Source organism: Fulvia fulva, chromosome 1 (genome assembly GCF_020509005.1).
Source record: "Fulvia fulva chromosome 1, complete sequence".
In the NCBI taxonomy this organism is placed as follows: Eukaryota; Fungi; Ascomycota; class Dothideomycetes; order Mycosphaerellales; family Mycosphaerellaceae; genus Fulvia; species Fulvia fulva.
Window position 1 is genome coordinate 4,759,684 of NC_063012.1, and position 21,015 is coordinate 4,780,698.

At 45.5% G+C, this 21,015-nt stretch overlaps 5 protein-coding genes across 5 annotated transcripts; 4 read left to right on the forward strand and 1 right to left on the reverse strand.

The window, feature by feature from the left end:
- Positions 1 to 14,876: 14,876 nt before the first annotated feature.
- CLAFUR5_00917 (uncharacterized protein) lies at positions 14,877 to 15,370 on the forward strand (the record flags this gene model as incomplete). The annotated part of the gene is made up of 2 exons (XM_047900065.1): positions 14,877 to 14,918; positions 14,963 to 15,370. The coding sequence occupies 2 exons, from the start codon at positions 14,877 to 14,879 to the stop codon at positions 15,368 to 15,370; spliced, it is 450 nt and encodes a 149-aa protein (XP_047756025.1).
- Positions 15,371 to 15,751: 381 nt separating this feature from the next.
- CLAFUR5_00918 (Choline transport protein) lies at positions 15,752 to 16,228 on the forward strand (the record flags this gene model as incomplete). Its single annotated transcript, XM_047900066.1, has 2 exons — positions 15,752 to 16,106; positions 16,158 to 16,228. 2 exons carry the CDS (start codon positions 15,752 to 15,754, stop codon positions 16,226 to 16,228), a joined length of 426 nt encoding a protein of 141 aa, XP_047756030.1.
- Positions 16,229 to 16,825: 597 nt separating this feature from the next.
- Positions 16,826 to 18,469, forward strand: CLAFUR5_00919 (Efflux pump ustT; the record flags this gene model as incomplete). Its single annotated transcript, XM_047900067.1, has 1 exon — positions 16,826 to 18,469. The coding sequence occupies one exon, from the start codon at positions 16,826 to 16,828 to the stop codon at positions 18,467 to 18,469; it is 1,644 nt and encodes a 547-aa protein (XP_047756031.1).
- A 126-nt stretch (positions 18,470 to 18,595) lies between these two features.
- On the forward strand, positions 18,596 to 19,247 carry CLAFUR5_00920 (uncharacterized protein; the record flags this gene model as incomplete). Its single annotated transcript, XM_047900068.1, has 2 exons — positions 18,596 to 18,859; positions 18,969 to 19,247. The coding sequence occupies 2 exons, from the start codon at positions 18,596 to 18,598 to the stop codon at positions 19,245 to 19,247; spliced, it is 543 nt and encodes a 180-aa protein (XP_047757125.1).
- Positions 19,248 to 19,428: 181 nt separating this feature from the next.
- CLAFUR5_00921 (Cytochrome P450 monooxygenase gloP) lies at positions 19,429 to 20,909 on the reverse strand (the record flags this gene model as incomplete). Its single annotated transcript, XM_047900069.1, has 2 exons — positions 19,429 to 19,877; positions 19,931 to 20,909. The coding sequence occupies 2 exons, from the start codon at positions 20,907 to 20,909 to the stop codon at positions 19,429 to 19,431; spliced, it is 1,428 nt and encodes a 475-aa protein (XP_047757124.1).
- Positions 20,910 to 21,015: the final 106 nt, after the last annotated feature.

Genomic DNA, 21,015 nt, shown 5'->3' on the forward strand with positions numbered 1-21,015 from the left:
GCTAAGAATTATATACCCCGTAACATTTACTACGGGACCTAGCCCTCTAAATTTACTACTCTACTAACCCTTAATAGATTCACTTCGGCTTATGACTATATAACTCACGGCACTCCCGCGAGTACCCGCGACTACGCTAGACCCTAGAAGAAGTACGTAGAAGACTCGGAACGTAGGGCAGGTTAGAATAAGGTTTTGAGCAAAGCTACTAAGCGCGGCTTCGTACGGGTTAGCCCTATTAATACGGGGACATACACTCGCGAGGGTCGCGTATAAGTATCTAGCCTTCCCTAGGCCTCTCTTACTTTCTTCGTCTTTCGTTTTATATAGCAATTATACTATACTCTTTATATCTACACTTCGTACCTATATTCTCGCTTTTACTCTTACATCTTATAGGCTAGGCTCTCGCCCTGACAAAAGATCTAGGTAAACCTAAAAAGATCCTTAGTATAAGAGTTATAAGGGACAGGAAGAGAGGAATCCTAAAACTTAGCTAAGGACACTTTATTAGAGATAGCCTAGCTAAGATAGATATAAACTATAAGAAGGTAGCACCTATACACTCACCTATAGATAGCTATAAGGCCCTTAAACCTTTAAGCTATATAGATAAGAGGTATAACAAGGCAGAGTACTAGAGTATTAATAGTACTTAGATATAGCTAGTAATAATTATAAGGCTAGACATTGCTTCTGCGCTTGAAGGATAAGCTTATTTGTAAGTAACCTATCTACCTACTATATAAAGGCTTTGAAGAAGATCACTAGGTACCTTAGTTTATACCCTAATCTAGGACTTTAGTTCTTAAAGTCTAGAAAAGGACACCTTATTAGATACTATAATTCTGATTATATAATAGACAAAGTAGATAGAGTCTCAATCCTTAGGTATGTCTTCTTCCTCTATAGGGCACTAGTTTCTTAGATAAGTAAGAAGTAAAAGTCTATAGCAATATCTATAATAGAGGCTAAATATATAGCTATGACTATATATATACAAAGTAGTCCTAATTCCTAGCTTTACTACTAAGAGAAATAGATTGTCTAGAGTTAGTAGGAGACTGTTCCTATTAACTAAGAATCACTAGAAACTAGGAGACTATATCAAATTTAAGACTAGTCTAATTAAGAGGTAATAATCAAGCTACCCTTACCCTAGTAAAAGATGTATATGTTTATAACAAGCCGAAGCACATTGACATTGCCTATAACGCTATTAGGAAACTTTAGTAGAGGAGGCTGATTACTATTAAGTACACCCTAACCTCTAAGATAGTTATAGACGGGTTTATAAAACTAAAGACTAGTCTATACTTCTAGAGGTTTATAAGCTAGCTTAACCTGTTATAAAAGGGTCTAAGTACTATTAATAGGAAGCAAGTAGACTATAACCTTCTATACGAGATAAGTAGGAGTATTAAGATATAGTATCTTAAAGGGAGTCAACAATTAGGAAGTGATCTAGTAGCCTAAGGTATCTACGATAACTTAGCTTATAGAGAGATACCTTCTCTCCCCTTTAGCTTAGATAGACATCTAACATAATTAACACATTAGTTCCTAATATATTGCTATATGCTCGTGCTATTAGTCAGTTAAAGATTAATCTCTTACTCTACTCCGCTACTATCTACCCGTACCTGTTTAACAGGTTACAAGCCCGGTTTATATAGGAATAAGAGCAACCTATATTAGTATAGGTTACTTATATCCCTTGCTATCGTAGCAGAAAACATCTAGGAATCAGAAGTCTACCCCGTCTATTCTATTAAGGAGCTTAGTTTGATACTAAGTGATAGGTAACCTAGACAAGGACTCTATACGGCTTACTTAAAGCCAATACCTTAAAGATACTCTATAGGCAGAACTGTATCGAGATACTATTAAGAAGGACTTCAAGTAAGTCATTTAAAGCTCTACTAGGAGAGACAGACCTGTGTCGTAGCCCCGAGACCTTATACCGCTCCTTCTTTACTTTACTAAGTAGGCCTTAGTATCCATACCTACGAACTTTCCTATTCTATGCTAGAAGCCTTAGTAGGATCTAAGCTACTACTTTGGAACATATACACCTTGTTTTATTACATCTAATTTATTATAGATCTATACTAAGAGAAGATAGAGGAGAAGGGAGGCAAAATCCTAATTCTTAGGAGGGACAATTAGAAGAGATAGTTCAACCTTTAGAGATATAAGATAGAGAGCTAATTAGCATTCTTTACAATTGATGGCCTAATAGAAGTGTCTTTTAACAACATTAAGGGCAAGACTCTGAAACTCTAAGAAGAGGCTATAACTAAAGAGATCCTTAATACGCTAATATAGACAAGATATAATATAGTGTACAACTTCAGTATCCTTAGTAGGATTATAGAAGAAGATGAATTTGAGCTTAAGGGCTTATGTGAATCTAGAAGAGCTACTAAGAAGTGGGTATATCTCTAGAACAAGTATAGCCAGGTACTACTAACCTATACATATAAGCTTATAAAGCAATTTGTGACCTTTAAGATGAGTAAATAGTTCACTATTAGATCTGCATAGACACACCTAGTTTCTCTTAGAAAAAGGATTGCTAATATTAATCTAGAGGGTCAGTATTATAGGAAAGCTAATATGAGGATGACCTAGCTCTTAAGCTCACTGCTACCTAACTACTATATAGCTAGGGATACTATTATAGCTCAGCCAAAGATAGATTATAAAAGGACCTTAAAGATCCTTAAAGCTTAAGAAGCTAGGTTAGATCCCTCTAAGGCTAAGTATAGTATAGTAGCCACCTAGGTCAAGCCCTTAGGTCTAGCAAGACTACTCTCCTACCTTCTCTATAAGAAGGATCATCTAATTAAGGACTGCCCTAGTCTGCCTAAGGCAAGAAAGGTCCTTAGATCTCATTCCTAACTACTATCTTCCTAGAATATAACATATGTCAAGAAGAAGAGATCTCTACTACCCACTTCAAGGAGGACACTAAGAGAGAAGTCCTCTATAGAAGAACTTAAGAAAATAGTAAAGAAACTCAGCTCTAACATACTGCTACTCTAGAAGAACTAGGCCTAGTCTTATACCTCTAAAGTAAAGAAGACTAGAAAAGGTTTTTCCGCCTAAGAGTCACGTGACTCATATAGCTCATCCTTAGAGACAATGTCTAATAATGATGAGTATAATAAAGTGGCTTACTTAACTATAGAAGTCTAAGGCAAGTTCCCCTCGTTAGAGTAGTTACTTAACTCCTATACTTTATCCTATATAACTGACTAAAGCTGCCTCTTTAGATCTATAACTCCCTTAACAAGGAAGAAATAGATTAAAGTAGGAGGTGGGTTTTTATTGGCCACTTATATTAGGAATGTAGAGATGAGTAGGAGAGCTAGCAGAAAAGTTGTTTTAGAAGATGTCCTACTTATACCTAAGCTAGGAGTGAACCTGGTTTTATAGAACTAGTTTAGCAAGCAGTTTAGTGTACAACCTCTATCATTTTCTCTTGTTTCCCCCTCTAGTAAGACTGTTGTCTAGACAAAGCTCCTTAGGGGGGTTCTATTCATTAATAAGATTTCTCCTCTCCTATAAGAACGGGCACATTACTCATTATGCACACCACTAATAGAGAATGCCTTTGTGACTACTCAATTAGAGACCGACCTAAAGCAGTAGGAGCTTTAGTATAGAAGATTTGCACACTTTAGGAAGAATTTGCTCTAGAATCTTTATAAGGTAACAGACTGAAGAGAACCTATTCCTTTCCTTAAGGATAGCTTTTACTAGTGTAGAGTATGTTCAATAGCAAAGATAAAGAAGTACAAAGGCAAAGTTATAGAGAGAAGACCTAAAAGACTTGCCCTTATATCTATTGACATATATGGCCTACTACCAATCTTAAGACTAGGATTCAAATACTAGCTTGAGATTGTTAACAACTTCTCTAGGAAGAAGTGGACCTTTCCTCTTAGGAAAAGAGAAGATGCTCCAGTTGCTCTCTAGAACTAGAAGATCAAAGTAGAGAGGAAATCATTAGCGTAGCTAAAAGTAGTAAGACTTAACAATATAAAAGAACTTATTACATTAGTAAAGCAGTAGGAGAAGGATTTAGGGATTAGGCTCGAGCCGACCAAGGTATACAACTCTCTATAGAATGGACTAGTTGAGAGGTTAATATAAACCTTAGAGGACTCTATAAGGGCAATGCTTAAAGAGGCTAAAATGCCGGTTGAATTTTGGCCTAAAGCACTAGAGGCCTAAACTTATATAAGGAACAAACTGCTAAATGGCCTAGATTACGATAGGTTTAAGGTTTCACTAGATAAGGCTTTTGATAGTATCAAACCGACTATCAACCATTTGAAAGTTTAGGGATGCAAAGCTGTTATCTATATAGACATAAGATCCTAACCTTAATAGGCAAGAAGTGACAAGCTAATAAATAGGGGTAAAGAAGCAGTCTTTTTTAGGTATAGTAAAAACACAGCTAAAGCCTAGCTCTTTTAGGAACTAGATATAAGAGCTATTAAACAACATACATATATAGACTTCTTTAAGGACTAGCCTAGAGGTGATATAGGTCTTAATGTTCCAATATTAAATCTACTAAGTAGTGTACTAGCTAGGAAGCCCTTAGGAAGGCCGAGGAAGAACGTATCCTTAGGACAATCTACCTACTATTCAGGCGTCTATTAGAGCACCCCCAAAATAGATCAGCCAATTAAGAGGTCTAAAGTTGCTTAGCCGAGAAAGCTGTTTATACAACTTCCCTAACCTCCGGAGAACGTAGGGGAATTTTAGAAAATCGATTAGCTAATTGAGAGAAGCTCCCTAGATCCCTAGGAGATAGACGTTACTAGGTTATAAGTGACGGTCCCTAAATCATCCCTTAGAAAGAGAAAGGCTGACTATAATGTTAAGGGCTATAACATGAAATAGAAAGCCCTAAAATCTATAGTCCCTAAGCCCGAACTAACTACTAAAGTGGGAGAAGTAATAGACCTCTTAGAGAACCTTGCTGCTTTTTACTAAGCTTTCTTTATAGCTATATAATCAGTGGGCTATTTATTAGCTTGACTATATATTACGTTGGGTGACACGATGATAGCGATCGCAGGAAACGACCAGGAGCAGGAGAGTAACGAGTGGAAGGAGGTCTGCAGGAAGGCAGAAACAATGGCAATGGCAGGAGATGGCGAGCACCTAGAAAGAGCACTTAAGGGGATGATTTTGGAGCTCCTTGGAGGGCTAAAGGCACTAAGGAGCCAAACAGGACAAATCATTAACAGGACAGTAGCAGCAGCAGCAAAGAAGAGGACACAGGAAGGCCAGAAACTAAGCCAACCAACCTGGGCAGCAGTTGCATCCCAAAACCCTCCCCCCCAGAAAACAGCTATCAAGATCTACATTTCCGACCAGCAAGAGCAGAAAGAGATTAAGGGCCTGTCAGGCAAGGAGATCATACAGAAGATTGGGATACAAGGCATCATTGGAGCCAGGAAAGAGAAGGGAGGTGTCCTTAAGCTGTTCACAGCACAGGAGCAAGACAGGAAGAGGCTAGAGACACAGAAGGAGTGGACAGTCAAACTAGGCAAGACGGCTAAGGTCTCACACCAACAAAATATGGTTATTGCCCATGGGATGACCACAAAGTTTGACATTGAAGGAGACCTTAAGAGGCTGCAGGACCAGAACCAGGCTGTATGCCCAGGGCTACAGATCACAAAAGCAGCATGGGTCAACAGAAAGACAAAGGACACAAAGAGAGAGTCTTCTCTAGTGCTCTGGATAGGCACTGCAGAACAGGCAAACACCGTGCTTGACAAGGGCATCTTCTGGGAATGTGAAAGAATGGACACCGAAATCCATAGAAGCACCCACAGACTACTGCAATGCTTCAAGTGCCAACAGTATGGTCATATCTCTACTAGATGCCCAAGCCAAAAGGACACTTGTTCCCACTGTGCTGGTAGCCACAAAGTACAGAATTGTACAGCCCCAAAGAGTGAAGCCAGATGTGCATGCTGTGGAAAGAAACACCCTTCCTGGTCCCAAGACTGCACAGCTAGGATTGAGGCAAAGAGGAGGGCAAGAGAAGCCAGGATCAACACCCCTATCAGATTCCAGACAGGGACAATCACCCAAGAACCCCCAAGGACTGTCTACAACCCTCTAAAAAGAGGCAGAACAGAAGAGACCACACAGGCCCAAGGCCACCCTGCCATAGGTAGACCAAAGTCAATTATGGTTGCAGGAAGAGACCCGTCACAAAGCAGGCTCAACCTTACCACAATCCCAAATAGCAGCCAGCAGCAGGAAGCACGAGAAGACCAGCAGGAGACCAGCATGGATGAGTCATGATTGAGACACCCAATCTTACCACTATCCAGTACAATGTCAACAAAAGCCAGCACAAGGTCCAGAGAAGCTTTCTCTAAGCACTGGACCCAAAGAAACACCTAGTCATTGCAGTCCAGGAACCTTGGATTAACAGCAAATCTAACAGACCATCTACTGCTAACGACCCAAGGTATCACACACTCCTAGCCAAACAAGGCACCCCTAGAACATGCATGTACATCAGCAAAGAGATGGCAACAGACAGCTGGGAACAAATCCAACAGGAAGGGGGAGACATCACCTCAGTCAGACTCAACACCAACCAAGGCAGCATCCACATCCACAGTGTATACAACCCACCCCCTAGCTCCAGAAGCAGCACCCAGCTGGGCACACTACAACAGCTGCCAGACATCCTGCAGAGTGACTCCCAACACATCGTGCTGGGAGACTTCAACTTGCACCATCCTACATGGGGATCAGACTTTGCACCTGCCTATCACTTCCTAGCTAACAGACTCCTCTCCACTACCCAAAGCAACAACATGCACCTAGTTACCCCAAAGGGCCTAACTACCTGGTCACAGAGAGCAAGCTCAAGCACCATTGACCTGTGCTTTGCATCACATGACCTGCAGCAGAAGGTCACCAGATGCTGGGTTAACCAGGACTTGGAGTCCTCATCAGATCACCTCCCAATTCAGGTGGAGTTTGAAACACAGACACAGCAGGAAGGAGACCTAGAACCTCAGCTGGCCTGGAAGGCAGCCAACTGGGAACAGATCAGACAAGACCTGGAACAGAAGCTAGCTGGACTAGAGACCAGGAGACTGGAAACAGCCTTAGACATAGACCAAGCAGTGGCAGAACTGGTTAGAACAATGCAGGAAACTGCAGCAGCCCACACTAGAGAAAAGAAACAGTCACTGTACCAGAAGCCATTCTGGACAAAGGAATGCTCAGAGAAGGTCAAGGCAGCCAGGCAGGCCAGGAGAGCCCTTACCCAGAGTCACTCCCAGGAAGCATGGGACAGATACAACCAGGCAACCAGAGACAAGAAGGCCCAGATCAAGAGGGACAAGATGCTGGAGTGGAGGTCAACAGTTGGATCCATTACCCAGAATCCTGAGAAGATGTGGAAACTAGCAAAGTGGGCAAGACAACCCACACAGGACAGAAACATGTTGCCCCAGTTTCCAAACATTGAAGACCAGGAAGGAGTAATCCAACACACTCTCCCAGGAAAGGCACAGGCATTGGGGAAACATTTCTTTGGCACACAGGTAGAAGCTGACCTGCAGGATCTGGAGGGCAGTGTGTATCCAACACCACTAGAGCAATCCTGCACAGTGGGAGAGGGAGAGATCAAGAGCATCATTAAGACACTCTCAGGAAACAAGGCCCCAGGACCAGATGGGATTCCAAACTTGTTCATTAAGACATGCAAGGACCAGATCTCCCCTGCACTGTCAAACATCTTTTCACAGTGCATGGCCCAAGGACACTGCCCTAAACACTTCAAGGAGTCACTGACTGTGGTCTTGAGAAAACCACAGAAAGAGGACTACACAAAGCTAAAGGCATACAGACCTATTGCCTTGCTCAACACACTAGGCAAACTCCTGGAAAAGATCATAGCAGAAAGGCTGACAAACCTAGCTGAAGAACATGGAATCCTTCCTGAAGAACAGATGGGAGGCAGGAAACAAAGATCAACACTAACAGCTGTGGAACTTATCACAGAGCAGATCAAGACCCTATGGCACTTTGGGAACAACAAAGCAGCCACACTCCTCTCACTAGACATATCAGGAGCCTTTGACAATGTCTCACACCAGAGGCTGATCCACATCCTGAAACAGAAGGCTATCCCCAACTGGACAGTCCAGTTCATCCAGTCCTTCCTCAGAGGTAGAACCACAAGACTAAGACTGGGCAGATACAAATCTGACAGCATGCCTACAGAGACAGGAATCCCACAGGGATCAACAATGTCTCCAATCCTGTTTCTCCTCTTTATAGCAGACCTGCCAGCAAAGCTAAACTCTAGAAACACATCAACCTCAGGGTTTGTGGATGACACAAACATCCTAGCCTGGTCAGACAGCACAGAAGAGAACTGTAGAATCTTGCAGAAGAAACACGAGGAATGTGAGGAATGGGCCAGGAAACATGGAGCCAGATTTGCCCCAGAGAAGTATCAACTCATCCACTTCAGTAGAGCCAGAAACAGACACAATATGCAAGCCCCAATCACCATTCAGGGACACACAACAGAACCCTCAAGTGAATTAAGGGTGCTAGGAATATGGCTGGATCCAAAGCTTAGCTGGGGACCACAGGTCAAGAAAGCACAGGCAAGAGCAGACAACAACAGGCAATCAATTGACAGGCTTACAGCCTCCACATGGGGAGCCACATTTGCGAAAGCAAAGGTTATGTACAAGGCCGTTGTGAAGCTAGCCATGCTATATGGGGCCCAGATCTGGTCAGCCCAAGACAAGATCCCAAAGAGAATTGCAGATCCCATCAGCAGAGCCCAAGCCTCCTGTCTGAAAAAGGTGCTTGGAGCATACAAGTCAACTCCAACAAGGGTGGTCGAAATGGAGTCTGGCTCCCCACCAGCCAAGCTCTACCTTCAAGGGTTGAGATACCAGTATGCAGGAAAGACGTCTGCATACCCAGCCCAGCTAGTAATCCAGAAGGCAGTCAACAAAATCAGGAGCCAGTGCACAAGAAGGCACAGACAAGCAAGACCCAATCCAGCCCCACAGAAGCAGCAGGACCTGCAGAAGTTCAAAGAACTAACAGAACAGCTGCACCTAGCCCAGCAGGAACAGGACAGAAGGGCTCAAGGGAGAGGATCAGCAGCCAGCCAAGGGAAGAAGCAACAGTCTCTAGCTGAAAGGATGGCAGGACTCCTCTGGAAGACTGAATGGACAAGAACCCCACAGAGGCCAGGAACCCCAAAGGCACTCCAACAGTTTGGTAGCCACAACTACCTACTGTACTCAGACCTGACCAGGTCAGAAGCAAGCATAGCAATACAAATCCGCTCTGAACACATCGGAGTCAGGGCATACCTGCATCAGAGAAAAGTCCCAGGTATCGAAGACAAGAGTTGCCCATGCGGCTACCTGTCCCAGAATGTCGAACATAGACTTCTGGTTTGCAAAGAATGGAGTACAGGGAGAGGTGAATGGAGGGCAAGGGCAAGGAACAGAAACTTCTAAGCCATGATCAGCAATAAGGGAGACCTCCAGAGAATTACAAGGTGGATCATCCACCAAGGATTTTTGGAGCAGTTCTCTCTTACTAGGGAAACAGAGATGGATTGAGGAGAGAAAGAAGGAGGAGGAGAGCAGGAAGAGGGGGACAACTCCAGGGTTGCAGACAAGGTAGTCAGAGGCTAACCACCATGACACTAGTGCACCCTAATGGAAGGAAAACTGAGAACTCATAGCAAGGAAGCTATTAGAGAAGGAGAGGAGGTTTTTACCTAGGAATAGGTTTCCTACCTTATGCAGTAACATATATAGACATAAACCCGCATGGGCCGGAGGGCACCACAACGGGTAAATGAATCATCTATCTATCTATATAATCAGTGGACAGTTCAATACTATAGGATAGCGAATTCCTAGAAGAAGTTAAGGAAATAGCCTTTGTAGCAACTATAGAAGCTATTATATACAAGCAAGAGGTCCTAATTCCAAAATCCTATAAGGATGCTATAAACAATAAGAAATAGGGACATGTTTAGAAGAAAGCGATCTAAAAGGAACTAGATGCTCTACAGAGTAATAATACCTAGGAAAATTCTGTTCTACTAAAAGGAGCAAATCTGGTTATATTAAGATAGCTCTTTGATATTAAGAGAAGCATTAGTAGAGCTATTGAAAAGTTCAAGACTAGACTAGTTGTAAGGGGCTTCTTACAGAAGTTTAGTGTTGACTTTATAGAGACATTTGCACCTATAGTAAGACAGGACACCCTTAGGGTGTTTATGGCTATTATGTATAAGAAGGATCTTTATCTTTACCAAGTGGATATGAACAATACATTTATAGAAAGCACCCTCTATAAAGACATCTTTATATTACTACTACTACTAGGAGTTGAGCTTCTACTAAACATAGTGTTCAAAATCCTCAAAAGCTTATATAGACTTAAGTAAGTAGCTAGAGATTGGAATCAACTCTATGTGTTAAAGCTTAGAGAGATTGGATTCATATAGTCAGAAGTGGATCCATGCCTACTTATCTATAAGAAGAGGGAGATCATAATCCTTATATATATAGATAACATTCTAATTACTACACTAAAGTTGACAGATGTTCTCTGGTCCAAAAGAGAACTTAGCAAGATCTTTAAGATCAAAGATCTAGGTGAACCTAAAAAGATCCTTAGCATAAGAGTCACAAGGGATAGGAAGAGAGGAATCCTGAAACATGACTAAGGACACTTTGTTAGGGATAGCCTAGCCAAGATAGGAATGAACTATAAGAAGGCAGCACCTACATACTTACCTATAGACAGCTATAAGGCCCTTAAACCTTCAAGCTATATAGATAAGAGGTGTGACAAGGCAGAGTACTAGAGTATCAATAGTACTTAGATGTAGCTAGCAATAATTATAAGGCTAGACATTGCTTTTACCCTAGGAAGGATGAGCTCATTTGTAAGTAACCTATCTACCTACTATATAAAGGCTTTGAAGAAGATCACTAGGTACCTTAGTTTATACCCTAATCTAGGACTTTAGTTCTTAAAGTCTAGAAAAGGACACCTTATTAGATACTATGATTCTGATTATACAATAGACAAAGTAGACAGAGTCTCAATTCTTAGGTATGTCTTCTTCCTCTATAGAACACTAGTTTCTTAGATAAGTAAGAAGTAAAAGTCTATAGCAATATCTATAATAGAGGCTAAATATATAGCTATGACTATATATATACAAAGTAGTCCTAATTCCTAGCTTTACTACTAAGAGAAATAGATTGTCTAGAGTTAGTAGGAGACTGTTCCTATTAACTAAGAATCACTAGAAACTAGGAGACTATATCAAATTTAAGACTAGTCTAATTAAGAGGTAATAATCAAGCTACCCTTACCCTAGTAAAAGATGTATATGTTTATAACAAGCCGAAGCACATTGACATTGCCTATAACGCTATTAGGAAACTTTAGTAGAGGAGGCTGTTTACTATTAAGTACACCCTAACCTCTAAGATAGTTATAGACGGGTTTATAAAACCAAAGACTAGTCTATACTTCTAGAGGTTTATAAGCTAGCTGAACCTATTATAAAAAAGGTCTAAGTACTATTGACAGGAAGTAAGCAGACTGTAACCTCCTATACGAGATAAGTAGGAGTGTTAAGATATAGCATCTTAAAGGGAGTTAACAATCAGGAAGTGATCTAGCAGCCTAAGGCATCCACGATGACTTAGCTTGTAGGGAGATACCTTCTCTCCCCTTTAGCTTAGATAGACATCTAACACAATTAACATATTGGTTCCTGATATATTGCTGTATGCTCGTGCTATTAGTTAGTTGAAGATTGATCTCTTACTCTACTCCGCTACTATCTACCCGTACCTGTTTAATAGTTCCTAATATATTACTATATACTCGTACTATTAGTCAGTTGAAGATTGATCTCTTACTCTACTCCGCTACTATCTACCCGTACCTGTTTAACAGTTCCTAATATATTACTATATACTCGTACTATTAGTCAGTTAAAGATTAATCTCTTACTCTACTCCGCTACTATCAATCCGTACCTATTCAACAGTTACCTTAGATAAGGACCTCTAAGTGTCGGTAAGTTATAATTATATAGTTAAGAAAGTAGTATATTTACTACTATAGTAATCTAAGAGCTTACTAGAGTACTTTAAGGATAGCCTAGTCGCGCCGGGCATTATTTTTCTATAACGCTACGTTATATTTATATATATAAAATGTAGATATAGTCGCTATAGATACTATTAAATCCGCGTGTTAAATATTTGGTATTTAGGTATTACGAAATATATAGTAACGTGCTTTACTACCGAGCGGGCTATACTACCGAGCGGGCCACTTTTACTAAGAACTGTACCACTTCTATAGATATAGCTATACAACTACTATTATCGCGTATATTGTCTTCAAACGAGGCTAAACTGACCTTAGCTATCTAGGCCATAAAACGCGACGCGATAATTACGGATCGACTTGCTATAAAGGTATACGACGCGTCTCGAACTATACTAGGGTATCAATTGAATAGACGACCTCCTCGGGGTGACTACGAGCCTAATTCGAAGAAGCTTATAGAGCTAGAAGAGAGGGTAATACTTAAGTATATACTCGAGCTAGATCTTAGAGGTTTCCCGCTATTAAAGGCTAGTATACGAGTAATAGCCGATTTATTACTATAAGAGAAGGGTCTTAAGCCCGGTAGTCTTAATTAGACAGACAGGTTCATTAGGCGGTATCGTAAGCTAAAGGTTTATATAACACGTAGATACGATCGTTAGCGAGCCCTAATAGAAGATCTAGACGTTATCGAGAAGTAGTTCTTACTTATACGTAATATAAAGGAGAAGTATAGCATCCTTAACTAGGACACCTATAACTTTGACGAGATAGGGTTTATAATAGGTGTCATTACATCTTAGAGCGTCGTTACGGGTTTAGAAAGGCGTAGTAGAAAGAGGAAGGTCGTTTATTAGGGTAATAGAGAGGGAGTAGAGAGATAGCGCATTAGATAGCTCTTATACGAAGCGAGATTAGTAAGCTATATAAGTCTAACGAGGCCCTTATATAGCGGAAAGCACAAAAGCGCAAGTATATTTAGTCTAGAGGGTCTCTAACCTTCGATAAGGCGTCGTAATTAATACCTCTAGAGGATACTAGGAGGCAGGAAGTGAGTAGAGAGTCGCTAGATAGTGTTCGGCTAGCACTAAGGCTACGACGCTATAAGCGATATAGCGAGTCGAGGCATAACGTACGTACTTATTAAGTAGACTCGCTAGATAGCGAAGAATCTAAAGAGGAATTGTCCTCCTAGTAACGATTCTATAGGATGTCGTTGTGTTAAGATAGCGTCGTAATTAAAGTGGAAGTGGTATAGTTCTTAGTAAAAGTGGCCCGCTCGGTAGTATAGCCCGCTCGATAGTAAAGTACGTTATTCTAATAAGGATAAAAGTGCCTATTCTAAGCCTAGGCTTCTCAGACCCTTAGGGATCAAAAAGTGGTGGGTGTGTGTGATTGGTCGAGATATTGTCACGTGTTTTTGCCTAAGGCCACATCACTGCACCCACCACTCAATTTTTGATTCACGCGGTCTGATTTAGGAGGTAGCGAGGCAGCCAATTAGTAACACAAACTTCCTGGCAGAAAAACCATCGGCGATCCTGGCAGCTTGCTTCGTTGGCTCTGGAGCTGCAGAAGTACTGTACGTCTGTGCGCGTGAGCTTGATCTTTTGCCGCTTTCTGGGCCAGAATACCAGTGGAGGCGAGAGAGATGAGGTGCTCGGAAGGAACGTCATCGGAGGTTGAGACACGTTTGTTCCGAAAGGGCCCACGTGACCGCCAAGTCTGTTCCTCAACAAACTCGCGAGCCTTGCGAAGCCCTAAACACAAGGCAGATACTCTCCTTATCATGGGATATAGGAGGTAATGAACGGCGCGAGCGCACTCGCAGTCCAGCGCACACCAGCTCACATAGGGCAGGACATCAAGCCGTCGCTTATCGTCTTCGTCGAACGCGATGCATTGCAGCAGCCACCGTCCCACCAGTGTGCCAGTGTAACAGGCAACGGTCGTGTGTGCAATAGGGAATCTGCCGGCAACTTCCAGCTGCAGACACAAGCACGTTATGACACTTTATCCGTTTCTTGTAACCTGAGCATTGGCTAGGCAGCCTCACGCCAGCTGTCCGGGGTTCGCGAGTTGTCTCGCGTTCCTGTTGACCCCAAGACCTTGACACGGAGGATGGCTCGCTGTGAACATCTCTTGCCCTAGCACGACAGGGCTGGGCGACATTTCCGTTCTCATCCCCGCGCGGTCACATACTGATTTCCAGCACTACATCTCAGCACGCTCGAATTCATTGTCTGCGTACAACGGCTGCATTAGACGCCATGCCCTCCATCGAGCAGGTCACCGCAGGTGAATCCAAATCAAATGCCGGGCGGGCTTACCAAAGCGACAAAGGCACCGTGGCACCAAGAGACGGCGCGGCCGTGAACGCTTCTGGACACCAAGATCAACTCAGAAGACAGTATGGCCTACTGGAAATATGTGGTCTGGCTTTGACAATCGACAATGCTTGGATCGCGTTCGCTGGCTCGCTTCAGATTTCCCTGCTGAACGGAGGGCCACCTGGGGTTCTCTACGAGTATGTTGTTGCTTGCGCCTACTACGCCTTCGTGGGTGCATCGATAGCAGAACTAGCCTCTGCTGTGCCTTCATCTGGCGGCATCTATCATTGGTCTTCGATCACTGGGGGACGAGCTGTTGGATTCTTCGCCGGGAGTCTAAACTTCTTCGGCTGAATGTTTGATCTCGCGAGCATTGCCTATGTTCCAGCCAATGTTGTGAGTCTGTACCACCATCACACAAACCTCGCAGAAGTTGACAGCTATCCCAGGTTGTGCAGATGTATGCACTGTTCCATCCCGAATTTTTGATCGAGCCTTGGCACACATATGTCGCCTTTGTGTCAATACTCTGGGGTGTGACTGCTTTCGTCATCTTCCGCAACAGATGGATCCCTTATTTGCAGCACGCAGGCCTATTCCTCGTCCTAGTTGGAGGGTTAATAACCATCATCGTAGTGGCTGCAATGCCGGCTGAGCATGCCAACAACTCGTTCGTTTGGAAAGACTGGACCAATGCTACTGGAATGCCCGGTGGAATCGGATTTTTCACTGGAGTACTGAATGGCGCATTCGCCATCGGAACTGCTGATTCGGTCACACATCTGGCAGAGGGCTTCCGAATCCTAGAGTCGATTTACCTAAAGCCATCTTTGCGCAGATTGGTCTAGGTTTTGTTACTGCATTTGTGTTCGGTATAGCTATCTTCTATGGCGTTAACGACCTTGACGCAGTCCTGAATAGCAATGGATCGTTCCCCCTCGCAGAAATATACGCACAAGCTACTGGCTCGCGTGCTGCTACATTTGGACTGCTGCTGATCGTTTTCCTTTCGATCATGGTTTGGTACGTTTTTGAATGGCTTCCAGACATCGAGCAGTGGCTAAGACTATGGTGCACCGCGCGAGACATGCGCTGCACGACGCGCTCTGTGTACACCATAGTCAGACACTGCCACATGGTTCTCGAGCATGGCCAACAACGTTCTGTTTGTAGCGCAGTCGGGACTGTATTGATGTTGGGTCGCCTCTGGTGGACTTTGGCAAGAGATAATGCTACGCCGTTCGCGAAACTTTTCTCCAGCGTCAACGAAGACTTGTCCTGTCCAGTCCCAGGCCACGATTTTCGTATCGCTTCTCACCACAGGCTTTGGCGCGATCCAGCTTGGCTCCGCGACAGCCTTCACCATCCTGGTCAGCTCCTTTATCACCCTCACAACTTTCTCCTACTTCCTGGCCATCTTTCCGCACATCTTGACGAGAAGGAGAACGGTACCTCCGGGACCTTTTTGGATGGGTGGGATGGCTGGCTATCTGGTCAACATCATCACCTGTGTCCTGATAGTCTTTTTCAATGTCTGGTTCTGCTGGCCATTCGCATATCCTGTTACGGTTGATTTGATGAACTGTAAGTGATATTACCACGTTGCTACTGGAGCGTTCGCTAACGAACAGCCAGACAACTCGGTCATCCTGGTAGGAATCGTGGGTTTGACACTCTTTTGGTGGTGCGTGCATGGCATCGACTAATACCCAGGTCCGAAGTTAACGAAGCTGTACGTGGAGGATCAGTGATGCGTCCGAGCTGGCCACGACGGTCTACACAGCTGGGACTCTATCGTCGTTCGTAGTCACAAACAATGATCAAGTTCCTGCGGAGGGAAACCTCATCTTTACATACTTCCTTGACCGGGGAGCCCGGATCTCATGTCTCGGCATAGAATACTTGGAACGAGGGGGGAAGCCTGCACGGCAATGGCATGCAGCCGGAGCCGGACGGGCGCCATCGTTCAGTATCGCCAGCCCCTTTGAACCATGCCGGTGTGTGCGGTGTGGCGCATACTGTAAGCGACGCCAGCTTGGACGACTTAGATGGTGGCTTAGAACTATCGTGCTGCCTTGAAGCGGTGCTCGTGCCGAGGCCGAGGATCCTTCCGAACTCCGTTGTCTCAGCTCCGACCAGGAAGAAGCGGAAACGCCTTCAAGTTTTCACCTGGCTCTCGAGGGATAGAACTAGCATTGCATTCCTCCTGCAGCTTATCGGTAGCCTCCTCGCCATGATATACACCTCGCTGTTACACCGTCTGGACTCGGTCTTTGATCAGCCCCAATACGCCCTTCAGCAACATGGCGGACGCTGCAGTTGGGGAAGCAGGTCAGGCCACCAGCTGCATAGCCTCCAAGCGGGACTATCGAACTCGCACGATGTCTATACACAGGGAAGATGAAGACTCAGAAAGGTCGCGTCTTTTACCGGCACAGCAGGTCCCAACTCGACCACCTCTCATCAGACGGAACACATTACAATCGCCTCGCTCGATCATGGTGTTACTGCTCGTCGTGGTGATGCTCACATCCTTTGGAAACCAGCTTAGAGAAAGTCCGGAAACACGCATCTTCGAAAGTGTGATTTGCTACCGTTACTACGAATCCGCCGACCCAAGCAAGCTCAACGCAGGACGAAATGTCGTCGGTCCTGGAGCGATGGGAGGCGTGGATGAGATGTGGTGCAAAGCAGATGCGGTACAAGACGATCTCGCGATGCTCGATGGTTATCAAAACTTCCTGGACGGCTTTCCAGCTCTTCTCTTGGCTCTTCCGTTCGGCTGGGCCGCCGATCGATTTGGAAGATGGCCTTTCCTCTTCGTTGGACTCATCCAGATCGCCGTCCGTGCCATCTGGGTTCAGCTGGTGACTTGGCGTTGGCAGGCGTTCGACATACGTGTGACATGGTTCCAGTCCGTGTTTGCGCTTCTCGGCGGTGGTGATGCCACTATATCAGCATACTTCTTCACGGCAATAGCGGACATCACGCCTGAGCAAGATCGAGCTGCGGCCTTCCTTCGAGCCGGAGCTGCGAACATGGCCGCGAATCTATGTATGCCCCCTCTCTCAGCCGCACTCATGACGATCAATCCTTGGATACCAGCCATCATGGGTACGGTGCTAGAGCTTTTGGCAGTGGCTTTGTTCTTGGTGGTCCCCGAGACGTTGGACTACTATCGCCCTGTGTCGTCGGTCGAGTCAGCAGGCGACGGACCTGAAGAGGCGGAACAGCATCCTGACCACAGACCTGGAGTCGCGAATCTTCTCAAAACACAGCTCATAGCAATCCAGTCCGCCATATCGTTCCTTACGACAGACTGGCGCGTTCCTGCCTTGGTCTTACCTTTCGCCGCGCACATTCTGATAGCGAACACTGGTCGCCTAGTGCTCCAATACGTCAGCAAGCGTTATGCCCTTACTTTCGCAAAAGGCACCTTGCTGGTGACAGTTCGTAACGGTGTCACTGTACTTCTGCTGTTTATCATCCTGCCATGGCTGTCAAAGACCGTGATGCGAAGATATGGCCTCTGCATTCAGAAGAAGGATCTGTACCTTGCACGACTATCGCAGGTCTTACTGGCGCTTGGATGGGTCGCTGTCGCTGCGAGTCCGAATGTGGTCACTGCCACTATCGCCCTGTCGATTGCGAGCTTCGGCGGAGGAGCAGCACTGCTCGTGAGAAGCTTTTTGACGACTTTGCTCCCGTCACATCACATCGCGAGGGTGTACAGTGTTATCAGTGTGATTGACACATTGGGCATCATGTTCGGAGCGCCTCTACTCGCGGGCCTTTTCTCAGAAGGACTGGCCCTAGGAGGAGGCTGGGTGGGCCTACCGTTCTACTTCATCGGATTGCTCTCGGCATTCTTTGTTGCGCCGTTGTTTGTGGTAGGTCTAAGGAAGGGCCAGGGAGAAAATGGCAGCACGGATGAAGCCGGTCAGTAGCCTTCGCTCTCACTACCAATGCTAGCATGAGGCTGCTCACCTGGCAGAAGATCATAGAAGTACCTGCTAACACAAAATGCGGTATTCTCAAACATTCAAGCCACGCGTTTTTCGAGCACCTCAGCGATGGTCTGCAGCCGGGTTTACCGGTCAAATCCAACGCTGCTGTGGTCTTTGGACCGACTTCAAGCGCCAGAACGGATCACTCATACCCAGCGGTTTGCAAAGACTGAAGCTCAGAGACCGTTCGTACTGGCTCTATCACCACTCGAAGACAAGATAGCGTCCAACTTCCCGAAGTTGCTGCACAACCTTCGCATCCCACGCAGAAAGTGCTGCTTTGGCTACCAGGGGTTGCTGATCAAGCTCGACCTAGCGTCAGAAGTCCAGGTGAGTCTGCGGCACTGCCAGGTGTAGTGTCTTTTCTAGGGTCAATGCATGGATGCATGCAACCTTAGGGAGGTACTGTGTGCACTATAGTACGATAGCAGGGCTACAGCATTCTTGGGATAACACCGAACGACTGAACCAGTGGCTCACCGAGAAGCGAGATCTGTACGAAGACTATAAGCACCAGAGCGGCGAACACGATGGACCGCAGAAAATTGTGCTGGTCTGGTTGATAGCAAAAGACATATTTCAGCGGCTGGATCGCGATATAACGTTTGAAGAGATCTCCATTGCGGACCGCGGCGATAGCGTGTTGACAGTGCCGCAAGAAGATTCTGTTGATGATGCCTCGACTCAAGACATCAGGGCTCCTGTCTTCGAACTTTGATAAGAGCACTCGTGGATGGGATGATGAAGTGGCCAATATGGTATGAAGGAGGTTGCTTCGATAGGCACTCCAGATCGTAGTTCATGATGATGTGAGCAAGTGTCAGCTTCAACACTTGGTCTGCAAAGAATCGACCAGGGCTACATGAGCACAACCAGTCTCTGATAGTTGAGCTTGAGTATTAAAATAGCCACCAAGTGTGACGGCCGGCACCGAAAGCGAGGAAGTCCGTGCCAACATACGTGAGGCTCAACTGCTTCAGCAATGTGTCGCGTTCAGTCAAAGGAAATGTCCCGTCACACTCAAGAAGCCGCTCTCGTTCACGCGAATATCGGAATGGATCGTAGCGATGCGGCTCCGGATAGAGTGCTGGATTGCGATAATGTTCCCATATGTTCGTTGCAAGCACAGTGCCTGGCCGAGCAGTCCAGCCCTCTTCGTAGTTGTGTAGACCTTCTTTGGCCACGACCACACGGCAAGGACCATAGTTCTCGAAAGGTGAACAGCGGAAGCTTTCACGGACGGCAGAATCCAGCCGATAGAGCTTGTCGATTGCTGGTTTTGACCACTTCTGGCCAGCATCGCCATACACGGTCGTCGCTTCGTCCCTCAGGATGTCCAAAACGTTGTCTTCCGTAGCGGAGCTCAATATGTCCAGTATAACGTTGGCACACAAGCCATACGTCGTCCAGCTATCGCGCCGATCTTGAGGGCAAGGAAATGCGCGGCTACCGCGTCGGGCGTAGGATCGATCGGGTTGTCTGCCAGCCTGGCGTCCATGATATACCAGGTGATGAAATAATCGGCAATCGACGCTTCTGCACCGCCATCAGCAAGTGCTTGCAGACGTTCGCCCACGGCTTTCGCGAAGAAAGGGCTCAGCCTCGAGTATCGCCATCGCTGGGGCGCTTTCAGAAACAGTGGTCCGATGAGAGGCTTGAAGATGTCGGGTTGCATCGGCCACAATGCTATCTTTCTCTCCACTCCACGGTCGAAGGAGTACGATAGTCGGATGAAAGCTTCGTCGCGACTCATTGACTGGTCTAGGAGTGCTGCACACATGACAGCATCCATAATGTGTGTAAGAGACTCAACCAATGCTACGTCGGTGTAGACACTCCAGTCCGTAGGCCAGTGTCGGTCGAATTGATAGCCGATCTCGGTCCACATCGTGCCCACCGATTTGGGCAATCGAGGCGTTATGTACTTGATTGTTGTTCGCATCGCGTAGACAGGTCGACATGCTTCGGCCTGCGGGAAGCTGTGCTCGGGGACAATCGTGTTCATCAGGAACGACTCGTGGCTTGTTGCGCCGTCCTTCCGATCGACGAACCACTTCATTTTCTCCTTGGGAACAACTATGAGGGGATCTCGGTTTGCCTTTGCTATACCGTAGCAGTTGCCGAAGGCCGTGCAATGAGCTGACCTCGACAGGCCATGCGGGAGTCTGGCACGCTTGGTACTCGCGATCCATAGTGCTGCGTAGATCATACAGGCTAGTGCAAGGCCTACGAGGGAAGCCCATTGCTTGGTGAGGGCACAGTGGCTCAACAATACGCGTTCCAGATGCCTTCGAGATGATGCTTCAGGATCGTTCCTGATATCCGCACGTGAAACAGAGCCCAAAAGGTCCAGTCCGAACTGACTTGCGAGTTGCACCATCATTGCAGACGAGTAGAAAGCTAACAGAGAGCAGTTCGTCCACCACCTCGCACCACCGTGAGAGTTCATATCATCGTCGGCACTGGTATACGGTCACAAGATACAA